Source organism: Gorilla gorilla, chromosome 1 (assembly GCF_029281585.2).
Source record: "Gorilla gorilla gorilla isolate KB3781 chromosome 1, NHGRI_mGorGor1-v2.1_pri, whole genome shotgun sequence".
Lineage (NCBI taxonomy): Eukaryota > Metazoa > Chordata > Mammalia > Primates > Hominidae > Gorilla > Gorilla gorilla.
In genome coordinates this window covers 179,984,856-179,998,689 of record NC_073224.2, presented here as the reverse complement: position 1 = coordinate 179,998,689, position 13,834 = coordinate 179,984,856, and the positions used below count along the sequence as shown (strand labels likewise).

Here is a 13,834-nt window from a genome sequence, read left to right as displayed (position 1 = left end):
GCTGGGAGCACATTGTCTATGAAGCTCCAGGCCAGTGTTTCTTCAAGGAGCTCATGCTACGTGTATGGTGTGATACGTGTGTAACTGTGTGCTATGTGAGTGGTGCAAAGTCAGGGGGGATGTTAAGAACAGAAGAACTATGGGAGTTGATGGAAAGTTCCACCTGGTTTTCCTGTCCAGGCAGAGCAAAGGATGTTACCTATTCCCAAAACCCTTTGTCCCAAGGAGTCCTTCCTCAAAACTTCTATCTGGGACTTTTGGAAAATACCCCTGGGGACAGTGTAATGTTGTTTAGTTTTGTACTGCAGAAAATATTGGACTTGTTCAGAAAACCTCACTTGAAATGGTTCTTCTACTGCTTAAGATTAAGATAGTGTATTGGTAATACTTTTATTTTTCTTATGGTATGGAAATCCTTCCTAGAATAATGACCAGGAGAAGGGATGATTTACCTATCCAAAAACGATGTTCATAGGTCTACTAGGTTCCAGGCACTGTGGGGAAGTGGCAACATTTAATGTTTTTTTTTACTATCTGGAATTATGGGGTTTGAAACAACATAGTTTGATTAGCAATGTAGGAAAAAATCAAACATGTAATATTAATAATAAGTTTTATTAAAACAGAAGGAGATTCTAAGTAGCTGGGTTCTTGCCACATCAAAAGATAAAAGTAGGTTTCCTCTGATCACTTTGAACTGCTTATGAGCGAGCATCATAGCCAGAAACTAAGTCCAAATCAAAAGCATCTACAATAGCTGCATCTGCCTCCACTCTGACAATGCCTCCGCCACTACACTTCGGCTGGGGAGAAACATGTGTCTCGGTAAAAAGGGAGATAAGGGAAACATCTGTTCTCACAATATGGGCTTGTTATCATAGCTCCTTTAAGTACCGCAGTGCTGGCTCCAAGAGCATATTTTCTCCCGAACGGAATCTGCGCAAGGCCTGGTCGATTTTCTGAGGGCTCAGGGACAGGTTGTAAATGAGATTGTAGTTGTGAATGAGGCGTCTGGCTCGTTCCTTCTCCAGAACTCCTGTGATTGGATTGGGTAGGTAGAAGGTTTTTTAAAGAGGATGGAGGGAAAACAGAGAAAACTATATATTAGCTTGAATGACTTCCAGGTAAAGACTAAATGCTAATACTTTGCAATTTTAAGCTTCTTAAAAATCAAGTGGCATCTTAAAAAATATTTATATCTGTGGGTATGCATCACAGATTTCAGGAAGAATCTGAGGGTGATTTCAGGGGAAAGAGAACAAGATGGGATCCAATAAGATCCATGGATAAATTCTAAAGCAATTTAGGCTTTTCTTTGTAACTTTAAAACTTGTAAGGCCAATTTTTGAAACACTGGGGGTGCCTAGCAAAAGTAATTTCTAATTGTCCTGAGTTCTTTTTATCTTGTTAAAGTCTCCAAACACATTCCTAAACATGCAGGGATTAAACAGCTTATTTTTAAAATGCATTTCTCTAAATGTATTTATAGATATTCTTTGGTATCCGCAGGGATTAGGTCCATAATATTCCCCTCCCCAACAGTGATACCTACACCCATGGATGCTCAAGCCCCGATATAAAATGGAGTAGTATTTGCATGTAACCTATACACATTCTCCCATGTACTTTAAACCATCTCTAGATTACTTGTAACACCTAATACAATGCAAATGCAATGCAAATAGTTGTTATACTGTGTTTTAAAATTTGAACTTTTTTTGTTGTCATGTCATTATATTTTATTTCTATTTTTAAAAATATTTTTGATATGCAGTTGGTTGAATCTGTAGTTGCGGAATACAAAGATGCAGAGGATTGACTGTCCTGTGACTCCCTCCAGCTTGCTGTGCAATCACAGGTGAAGCATCTAACTTGTCATAGCTCAGAGTTTGAATCTGCGTAATAGAGGTGGTAATGTGTATGACTGCAGGATATGCTCTGGTACCCACACATTATATATGCCAATACCAATGTCAGTATGCTTTCCATGTTAAGCCTGAGTAGATTTTGATGGCTGTTGGGAGGAGTCGCAGTGTAGACCACGGCATCACTGAAGATCAATAACTCACTCATAAGCCCCTAATTGCAAGTATCTATGTGTCAGATACTGTGCTTGGGAATACAGAAGATTTAGAGAATTTTTCTGCTACCTCTGGAAGTTCTCTGTCCCGTGGGGGAGAGAAGTTATTCAGAAAATTAACTGGGATACAACAATAATAATTATAATAAACAATATTTAAATATAAAATTTACTATGTTCCAGGAACTGCTCCAAGCATTTCACCAACATTAACTAATTGAATCCTTACAATAACCCATTTCACAGAGGGCGAAACTAAAGCCTAGAGACTGCAAGTCTCTTGATTGCCTAAGGTTAACCACTACAGTACATTATGGAATGAGGGGAAAGAGATTGCTTCAAGTAGGGGTCATTTTATTTATTTATTTATTTTTTATTTTGAGACAGGGTCTTACTCTGTTGCCTAGGCTGGAGTACAGAGGCACGATCATGGCTCACTGTAGCCTTGATCTCCTGGGCTCAAGGGATCCTCCCACCTAAGCCACATGAGTAGCTGGGATTGCAGGTATGTGCCACCACTCTCAGCTAATATTTTTATTTTTTGTAGTGATGAAGTTTCGCTATGTGCCCAGACTGGTCTGGAACTCCTGAGCTCAAGCAATCCTCCCCCTAATGCCTCTCAAAGTGCTGGGATTATAGGCATGTGCCACTGTGCCTGGCCTCTTTTACTCTCCTTCATATGTGCGAACTGTAAGAGTGATGGTGAAATTCCTTCTTAAAGAATCCAGAGGCAGTGCCTTGTCATTTTGCGGAAAGCCACTACTAGTCCATTAGAGTTGGGCAATGGTAGATACTTATCATCTCAGTTTAAGATACCAAATATTACTCATTTTTAAATGTGCAAGTACTATTGTGCATGGCGCCACCTTCTCAACTACTCTCTAATGGCTATTCTTAACAGTAGGCCACAATAGGTGGGGTCCTAATTTATTCTGTTCTATTCCAGTGTGTTCATTTTCTATTCTGTTCTGGTTTGTTCATTGCCTATTTATTGTCTGTCTCTCTTATTAGAACAGTGGTCCTTTCATTTATGTAAACCTCATTCTTTGAGTTGGCCAATTGCATCTTCGAAGTTTTCTGGATAGGATGGCTGCTCTCAGTCCTGTCTAGCTTTGCTTCCTCTGGCCATTTCTCCACACCCTGCCTCTGGAAATATAAGACATGGATTTGGAATAAGTTTATGACTGTAAGAAAAAAAATGAGTGAGGTGTGGTGGCATGTACCAACTAAGGTGGGAGGATCATTTGAGCCTGGGAGGTCGAGGCTGCAGTGAGTTGTGATCGTGCCATTGCATTCTAGCCCAGGCAACAGAGTGAGGCCCCTGTCTTAAATAAATAAATAAATAAATAAATAAATAAATAAATAAATAAATGTCAAAAGAAGAAAGAAAGAGGGAAAGAAGGAAAAGAAAACAGGGGTAATTAAATTGTGTGAAAATCAATAAAATATTAAGTTCACACAGTATCCAGTACTAGTAAGCACTCAATAATGTGAAATTTTACTATAGGATAATTATAATAATTATGTCATCAACATTATTTTAAAAATATATAAACAGGATATATGTAATTGCTTATTAAAATAGATAGCATTTAATTTATATTTTAATTAAAAATTAAAAGTTATGTTAAAAAATACATCTAGGAATCACAGTAGTATTTTCTATCTTCTAAGCTTTACCATTGATAGAAGATGCCTAGAGTCAAACAAAAAGTCCACTGAATGAAATTTGTATCTGTCTAATTTACTCTGTCATTAGGGGATGCCCAGAACAGCTGCATAAAATAGCCCTTACAATCCATCTTAGTGTTGGAAAGCCTGTCTTTTCTAACCAGAACCAAAATAAAAAAATAATAAGAATCCTTTTTTTTTTTTTTTTTTTTTTTTTTTTTTGAGATGGAGTTTTGCTCTTGTTGCCCAGGCTGGAGTGCAGTGGCATGATCCCGGTTCACTGCAACCTCCACTTTCTGGGTTCCAGAGATTTTCCTGCCTCAGCCTCCCAAGTAGCTGGGACTACAGGAGCCTGCCACCACGGCCGGCTCATTTTTGTATTTTTAGTAGAAACGGGGTTTCACCATGTTGGCCAGGCTGGTCTCGAACTCCTGACCTCAGGTGATCCACCTGCCTTGGCCTCCCAAAGTGCTGGGATTACAGGCGTGAGCCACTGCACCCCACCATAAGAACCTTTTCAACATCAACTTCATTGTACAGTACATAAAGAACTTTCAATCTTTTATCTCATTTGATCCTTTCTCAAATCTGGGAAGTATGTTTTATTATTATCAGTTTTACTTTGTAGATGAAGAAACAGGTGAAGAGAATGTAAGTGACTGGCTTTTACGGATCAACAACTGGTGGAGTCTGGATTTGAATCTAAATCTTCTGATAAAAAAAAACAAGCAAAATCGTGTGCTCTTTCTAGTATGTCATGGGACTGGGTGTAGTGGGGATTCATGGAGAGGAGAGTTGGGCTTGAATTATGGCTCACCATCCTACTGGCTATTATTTTATCACTTTGAGCTTGGCTTTCTTCTCTGTAAATAAGGATACTAATCCCTTCAGCATGTTGTTGATGTGAGGATTTAGTGATGTAGTATATGTAAAGTCCGGGCTCATGCAGAGGAATTTCTTTAAGGTTCTCATTGCATTCTCCCTCCTTGAACTCTAAAACACTTTCTATTTAGCTTTCACTTCACTGGGAAAATTCCAAATGCAACATTCACCCAGACATTTATCTTAACCATTGTTTTTTTTTCTTTAGAAAACATGGCCAGTTATTCATAGTCATTCCTTATCCCTTCTCCTCAAGGCTATTTTGTTGACAACCCCCATTAGAGAATAAGCACAGTAGGTTCCCAGAAGCACTGATGTGATGATGGATGGCCTGTCCTCATCCTGGATGAAGAACATGCTGGCCTACATATTTCTTTGCACATAATAAAGAATAGTGATTCATCCATGGGCAAAGCAGATATCATCTGCTCAGCATCTAGAATGGGGCTATGGTGGTCTGCTAAGTACTGTGGGTTAATAAACCAACAAAGTGACCTCAGTTAATCCTCTTTCCTCACTAAAGACAGTTGTAGATTTTCCCAGATCTGGCTGACACATTCCTTGGCTGTTGAGGAACTAATGAATTTCATGGAAACAGAGAAAACAGGCATAAATAGTGAAGAGGCCATGAGAAAGGCATTTCAAATCTGTCGGAATCTGCCTCCAAAGTCAACAAACTCCATTTCTCCTTAGAACGGTTCAGAAGCATGAGAAAGCTCCCAGTCTTTGGAGAGTGTCTTAGCAACTAAGTTTATGATCCATTATCCACTATCACAAGTAAGCGTTTGTTTCTTTAGCAATGTCATTTTTAAAAGAAATGTTTTGTTATTGCTTGTAACCTCATCACCACTCTTATAGCCCTGTTGTGAATACCCAGACTCAGGGTTATTTCAATAATCTTTTCATCTCCTTCTCTCCAGTACCTTCCCTAAGTCATCCATCTCAGCTTTCATTATGCCTTCCTCTGCATGTACGTTTGGATACTGGGTAAAGAATGAAGCCTCATCCTATCCCTTAGGGTTCATAATAGGTTCTCAACTTTACTGTATGTCCAACATCCACCTCCAGTCCTGTCTTGGTACTTGCTTCTTCATCATACTCATTCTCACCTTCTAACTTTTGCAGGAGGTGACTTCAAACTCAGGATGACCTGTCGAACTATCCAAATTCTACCTGAAGTCTCAGCTCAAGTTCTCTCTTTCTTGGAGTCCTCTCTTGGTCCCGAGCCTCGCATTAGATGGTCAGCCTCATTTCATACCTTCACTTTCCTTTTGACTCTTGAACTCTTATTTGTGCCTTCATTTGTCTCAAACTCTTGGGCTCAAGTGATCTTCCCACCTCAGCCTCCCAAAGTGCTGGGATTACAGGCATGAGCCACCATGCCCAGCCATGTAACTTCATTTGTAATACTTAATGCTGTGTTTTAATTATGTTTGTTTACTGGCACTGAACTATTGCTAGTCTCTGTGTCTTACCTAAAGGTAAGCTCCTTGAGGCCAGAGACCATGTCTCATCCTTTCTGGTTTTCCTCTTGGTTCAGCCTCTAACACAGTTCTAGGCTCATAATGGGTTTTTAATAAATAACTTTATAATTCAACCAGATGAATCTTTCAATTAAAAATTTCAGGTTTTTTTTTCTCTTTAGTATAATTATTAAGAGTCCTTGGATTTTGTATGGCAATTATACTTCCTCGTGGTCTAGAATTAAATTGCTTTGGAAATTCAAAGCAAAACAAAAACACACAAAGAGAATGAAAAGACAGACATTGCTATTGTCATATGATTACTTCTAGTTGGTACTAATGTGTACACCAACTCTTCATGAACCACAGTATGTAAGTAAATAAGACAGTTTGGGACCATGTGCTTTTCTATCTGCTCCCTCTTTTCCCAGCACTCTGATGTGGTTCTAGACTTCATTCTCTCTCTCCTTTCCACTTTCCCTTATTTCACTTTCTCCTTCATTCTTCACATAGTCATCAAGGATCCTTCTGAAGTACAACTTCATTACACCACTCTTCTACTTAGAAACTCTCCGTGCTCTCATTATCTTTGAATTGACTCCAAATTCCTTGGTCTGGCATTTAAAATCTTTCAATATCTGGCCCCATTCTTTATTTCCATCTTTATCATTTAATATTCTTTTTAATAGCCCTTATATTGAGCACCCTGCACTGAGCTTCACACACAGCATTTGCACCTTTGCCAGAAAAGGCTACTTCATTCCTTTGTGACCAAACTGCATTTTAGGTTTAATGATCAATTTAACATTAACAAAGCCTTCCATGATGACCCCACCAGGAAGAAATTCACTTTTCTCTGAATGCCCACAGAGCATACTCTAACAACATTTATCACCATCTATCTTGGATTTGGTTATTTACGCACACTGGCTCATGTATTTCTTTCCTCAAAACAAAACTGTGCAAGGTGCCAGGGATAAAAAAGGAAGATAGTCTACTGGTGAGATAGTAATAAGCCCCCAAATAAAAATATACAATATGTTGCATATGATGATGGATGTTAAAGAATCCTAAGAAGCCATAGGAAAGTTGGCCTAGATCTGTCTGGGAGTCTCAGGGGAATCGTGTTTGAATTCAAACATAAAAGATGTTTAGGTATTGATTAGCCAGGGGACAAGATGGGGAGTTCGTGGGGGTTGGGGTAGGTAGAGAGGAAACAAAGAGCTCAGATGAAAGGCTGGGAGTTAGAAATGGCACAGGCGTGTGCGAGACAAGGCCTGCTTGAGGCAAGGCAAGTTATTCATTATTACTGGGCAGGACGTGCTGAGAGAATATCAATAGTAGGAGAAGAGATTGGCCAGGTGGATAGGGACCAGATTTTGCCTTGCTAAGGAGTTTGGAGTTCATCCTCTTATCAGTGGGGTATCTCTGAGTTATTTTAATCAGAGGAATTATAAAATTGGATTATGGGTTTACTTTTTGGCAGTAGGGTGCAGGAAGTATTGGGAATACAGAGAAATTATAAGCAATCTGGTATGGGATTCCTGTCTGATTCGTCTTCTTATTTCTGGATTGTGCTCAGCACAGTGCAGGGCACATGATTTATATATTAATTGTATCATTTGTTCAAGAGGCAAAAGAAAATGAGGTGCCTACTTTTAGACTAGAACACAAATAGAAACCTATGCCAGCTTTACAATTCATACTTCACCTGTGTTACTCAGATCACACAGGTAGAGGGCATTTTCCAGCTTCCTGAACCTGTCTATCCAGGTCTCACATTCCTCAGCCTTGTTCTTCACAGCTGGATTCACGAAGGGCTGGGAGACTGGCCTGATCTTTAAAGGTTTCAGAGGATCTTTGCAGGCTGAAGTTTCAGCAGGAGAGCTTTCTGGCTGCAGCTCCTCTTCCGGAGTTTTCTACCAAAACAACAAAAGCATTGGCAACACATTCACCACCCAGAGCTTCTCCAATCTCTTGGCCAAAGATGAGGCCACACAACTAGCAAGATTTATAGCAAGGTTTGAGTTTGGAAAGCTAAGAGGATGAGCTTCAAATCTTCAGTGCCATAAGATCATATCTGCCAAATCTTGCTGGATACAAACATGTTAAATGTGTGTGTCTAAAGAGAAAGGTGACATCATGATTTTTATTCAGTTTTCATTTTTGACTTGCATGAAGCAAAGAACTTTGTAACTGACTGAGGCTTTTCATGATGTTCTACTCTGTTTTGTACTAGTGGGGTCTGCAGGGGGTAGACTTCAGACAATGCTCACACTTCTTGAAAGAAATACCTCTGGGTCATGAGTGTGAGGTTTTTGACAAAAGATGATCGAAACAATAATGATATTATCTTAGGCTTGTGGGTACATTTCAAAGGAGGTTAAAGCACTCTTAGTCTGCCAGTCCTGTTCATTTAGCAAAGGAGGCTGGGGCCCAGAAAGTACAAGTGGTTTACTAAGATCACACACATCTTAGAGTAGACCTAAGACTAGAAGCAGGGCATAAAGGCTAGCTCATCTTAGTGTCCTAAACTCATTGCCAGTATAAAATAGAGGTGTTTTAGAATTAAATAGACACATCAGTCCCAGCAGTGCCATATAAGGCATTCTGATCTTTACCATGTGCAGCGAGTGGGCATCTATTATTTGATCTGCCCAGCCCACCTTTTGCAGAAATTGTGCTGCCTGCTGATCCACACAGCTGTGGAAAGAACTGCCATGTTCTATCTGCATAGTTTAGGACTGGGCATCTAATACAAAATGAACCAAAAACCCATTGTCCAGGAATTTTGGTACTATTTGTGAGAGAAAAATGGAGGTGATTATGTGTGAGATATTGGAACTCTAGCAGGTTTTCCATTTTGTGTACTGCAAATGAGAAAAAGCTGATCTACTGAGAAAGAAAGAGAATATGAAGCTGACAACAGAGAGAAGAAAAAAGATATAGGAAGTCTTGATGGTGTTAGAGTCTCTGGTTTTAGTTCATTGTTGCATTTCTGTCCTTTGAGAGTATAATATGCTTCTCTATTCTTCCAATAAATTAAGCTAGTAGAGTTGGTTTTGTTCATTGAAATCTAAATATTCCTAATTAATTCACCATAAAATTATGCCTCTAACTTTCGTATACCATCTGTGTTCCCCCAACTTTCAAATGTCTGAATTTTTCCAATTTTGTACCTTTGTCTCAAACTTCTCATATATAAGCTGTGAGAATCCCAAAGCCCTAAAGAATTGTAAGTGCAATAAGAAGCCAAATTCTCAGTTGGTTAACAAACATGGATTAAGTTGCTGCTGGGGAATGTAAAGAATTCTTTTGTTTGAGACCATGGAGTGCTATATGAAATTGTACCCACATGGATGACAAACAACCAGTACGTCTTAACGGATTCCTATAAAAAGAATTCTACTTTGATAAAATCAATTTTGTGAAAAGCAGGAAGTTTTTATACAGTAAATTAGAATAGTGATTCTTATACTTTTTTTAGAGCATTGGACTACTTTAGAAATCAGATGAAAGCTTTAGAAAATCTGACCAGATTAATGCACATTTGCATACATTTTGATGGATAATTTTAGAGAGATCACAGGTGCCCTTGGATCTGAGAAATTAATTTTAAGTAGTTTTATATTTCTTTAGATAGTTCAACACTCTCTCTTTGACCACTGAAGACAAGGAAAAGTGGAGATTTGTAGGGACCTGAATCAGACTTAAGCAAGTAACTAACAATGTAACTAATACATCCTTCACTGTTTTGGTCCCACTGTATCTGGATGAAGTTCACATTCCTTGGGTGGCACACAAAACCATTTATATTCTAGTTCTTGCTTATCTACCCAGCTAATCTTCTTTTAGTCCTATATACATATCTTCTTCTTTGGCCACAAAAACCTGAAAAATGGAAGCTGTTTTATACCTTTTTGCCTCTATAATGTTGTTACTTCTGTTTTTAAAACCCTTCTTGCCATATATGCCTTGATTGTTTGGGTTCTTACTCATTCTTCAAGACTTGGCTAATTGTTTATTTCCTGTGGGACACCTTCCCCAATAGCGCCAGGCTGGGCAAGAGGTGATTCTTTGTAGCTCCCCATCACAACACTCCTACTGGATGTTGTCTACGTCTGTTTCAAGTATTACCACTACCAGAGATCCAGAGGTTGAGCCTGTGAGATAGTTTTTAATGTATCCTTGAGGTCTGGCTAGTGGCTGGCACACAGTAGGTTGTCAAGACATGTTTAATGAATGAATAAGTGAATGAATGAATGATTTTCTCAGGGACAATAGGAAACTTGCTTTACCAGACCCCTGCTTCAATTTGCCTTTCTAAAAAGTGGGACAATCAATTCCGTTTGTACAGGAATGTGAGAAGAATCAATTATCGCAGAGATGCAATAAATTCTTTAAACAAGAAGCAAAATAAAAGAGCAAAGTATATTTTTTATAATCTTATTCACAACAGACTTAACACTCAAGGAGAAAAGCATTTGCTGTTGTTTCTTGCATGGCAAGAGGCTTGCCAAAATGGGTACTATTTTCTAAAATATTTCAACGTGTGAAGTGCACGAGGAGGCCTCCCGTCATTTTAAGATGAATTATGTTCTAATCCGGGCATTTAAAAAACAACAACAGAAAAACTCAGGCTGTTTTTAAATTCTGTCTACAACTTCTCCTGGCTAAATGCTGGGAATATTAAAATGGGTTTTAACTGCTTGCCAGATTTTTTTCTTTCTTTCTTCTTTTTAATCAGAGAGGCTATTACATTTTAAAATGTGGTGTCTGGGGAAAAGGTCACCCTCAGTTTCTGGAAGTTGGAATTAAGATGTTAAAATAGATCTCATAATCACTCTTTATTTTGATGGCAGTTTGTGAATCGGTCACAAGCTTTGGAAGGACACCCAGACGTATGCTACAACTCCAATTTCTTGGGGCAGGTGGCAAGCCCATCACCAAGTGATGGCAATAGGTTTCTGCAAACCAGCAAGGACAGAAACTAACCCACACTTAAGTAGTTCTTTTGCCTCCTTCTTTGCCCAAGGAGAGTCTTGAAGTCAAAGACAGTCTGACATCAAGGGTTTGGGAGAAAATCAAAACCCACAGGAGAGAGCCCCATCCAGCATCAGAGAAAAGGCCAAGTATCCATGAAAACCTTCCCCCAAACTCTATATACCCCAGGTGCATACCATATGTTCCGTTTTGCTTTGAGACATCTCGGGGACTTCAGGCTCCATTGGAGGGGCAGGGGCTTTCTTTTCATTCTTCCCTGAACAAGAATAAAAAAAAACAAGGAAGGGTTTAGCTTGATCTCTTCATTTAACACACACATATACACAAGGCAACAACAACAACAACAAAAAAATGGAGGCTTTGCTCTGTGGTTGGCACTGTGTTAGGTAATGGGACACTCTGATGAGTGAGAAAAACCTGATTCCCACCCTGGTGGACCTCAGATTTGGAAGTAGATGTTAAACAATGACTCTAAATTTTTATTTAGTTACAAGTTACTATAAATAAAACTAGAGAAAAATATGAGAAAATAGGAAACTATTTAAACTTCTTTGGGGGCCGGGGTAACAGTGGTGGGGGTTTCGGAGGAAGTGACACAAATTCGCAACCTGAAGGATTGGTTTTAGTTGTGTTTGTAGCACTTATCACTACTGAAGAGGAGTTATCCAGGCAAAGATGATGGTGGTGATGCACACAGTGCAGAGAGTTCCAGAAAAGCAGAGACAACAACCTGTAGCAAGGCCCTAAGAAAGGCTTTTGTAACTTAGGGAGTTGAAGGGACGTCTTCCTGTGGTCCTGCCTCTTAAGAACCTCTGCTCCTCCTTTTACACACACATGCACCCAAAGGACCAGGCACAACCTTTCTCATCTTCCTTCCTTGCTTCTTTCAATGGTCAGTGGTACTGGACGGGAAGAGGTTGAACAGCCTCATCCCTAATCCAGTGGATTCTGTTTTCCAGGTACTACTTGCTGCAGGCTGCTGCCTTCATGAATAGAAGAGATTTCCACAGGATGCAGGAAAAACACAAACAAATATTAAGACCTGTGGAAATCCTCTGAGCCTTATTGTAGGTATCCTTCAATGATCACTCAGTACCTTCCATCTGACTTGGTGACTTATTTATTTTGCAAGTCTGCGGATGACTGTACAGCACAGGTTTCTGGGAGCCTCAGCTTTATTGTTCAGTGCATAATTCAGATATGCCATTAACAAATGTATATTATTTCTAAATTGAGTCTCACTATTTTTAATAAAAATGATTTAATCAATACATTTTAAACAAAGGAGGCAGTGTACCATAGTGGTTGACAGTATAATCTCTGGAGCTAGATGCCTTGGCATTGATTCCTGGCTTTGTTCCTTGCTAACTGCATGACCTTGAGCAAGTTACTTGTCCTCTCTGTGCCTCAGTTTCCTCTTCTGTATAAAGGGGATAATGACACCTGTAGGCTATTATAAGGATTAAATGGACTAGAAAGTGTAAAGCAAGTACCTGAAACACAGCAACTGTTCAGTGAATGTTAACTAATAGTGTTATCTAGGTAACGATATTTTTACAAATAAATTCACATATCAATTTAAAAGCCATTTGTTATATGGACTTTTAGCATCACACTTACAAATCATTGTGAAAGTTCTCCCTCAGTTTCTTGATGAAGAAGACATGTGATTTCATAACCTTCTTTGAAGCCCCAGCACCCCTCATTAGAATTAAATACTCAAGGAATGCATGTTAAATAAATGATCATGTGTTCTAATACGTAGTTTGAAAAATAAAGTCACTAGACATTTAGTGCCGTTTTTCCAAATTCTTTTCCAATCCTGGGAGAGGAGTGATTTTTCTCTGTGTTTCTTTATCCTCTCATATCTACCCCAGATGCTATATAGAGCAAACCTTAATAGTGGCTAAATGAAGAGTATGATGGCGCCCAGTTAGGGCGGCCTTTTGAGGCAGATCTTATTTGATCTGTTGAACGTTTAAGTTGTCACGAGAACCCATCCTCAACTAGTAGCATTGGCTACTGCTTATTTCAACCAATATGTGAAAGAAAAGCTTTCTGTTTATTATAAAACATTCAAAATACTCTGAATCATACAGCTCTCCTATTAAAGGGATTCTTGAAGCAGTATGTGGGGAAAGGGGAGGAGGATGAACAGACAGACCTAACGTCTAACCCTGATTCTTCTCTTTACCAGCTTCAAGCTTTTGGGTCTTAATTCTTTCATTTGTGAAATTACAGAAATTTGCAATAATACTGTGGAGATTAAAGAAAAAAACCTACGAAAAATACCTAACACAGGGAAGATGCTCAATTCAAGGTATTATTATCTGTTGTTGTGTTGTTATTATTATGTGCCCTTAAGCAAATTGAGCTTCCCCAGAGAAGAGAAACTAACATTAATTATGATGTCCCAGACATTTTTTGGGACACTGTTTAATGCATTATCCTTTTAAAAATAAGATCTAGAACCTAAACTTTGTCCTAGCCCCATTCCTCTCTACCGTCTGCACTTCTAAAACTTCCATTAGGAAAAAATACATACTAGTCTACTTGGTCTCTTTTAAGCTTCCCTTTCTCCTTCCTAATACCTAACAGCATATAAAAAGGTAATGGCTTGCACATGTAAAAATTGTTTGAAAAACCTGAGGCAGAGCTATTTTGTTTTCTTTCTAACACAGCAAGAAGGATAAATAATAACCATCTGTCTAGTCTGCCAGTTGAAGATTTGTAC

General features: G+C 38.9%; 1 protein-coding gene across 3 annotated transcripts in view; it reads right to left on the bottom strand.

Moving 5' to 3' along the window:
- Nucleotides 1–596: 596 nt before the first annotated feature.
- C1H1orf87 (chromosome 1 C1orf87 homolog) overlaps nt 597–13,834 on the bottom strand; it is a 140,911-nt gene continuing 127,673 nt past the window's right edge. For all 3 annotated transcript variants that reach the window (XM_063698199.1, XM_004025885.5, XM_055361399.2), the window contains 3 exons: nt 11,277–11,356; nt 7,808–8,015; nt 597–1,036 (listed from right to left, as the gene is read on the bottom strand). In XM_063698199.1, the coding sequence (XP_063554269.1) occupies nt 876–1,036; nt 7,808–8,015; nt 11,277–11,356 (449 nt within the window). In that variant the 3' untranslated portion in view covers nt 597–875. The remainder of the gene's footprint in view (nt 1,037–7,807; nt 8,016–11,276; nt 11,357–13,834) is intronic.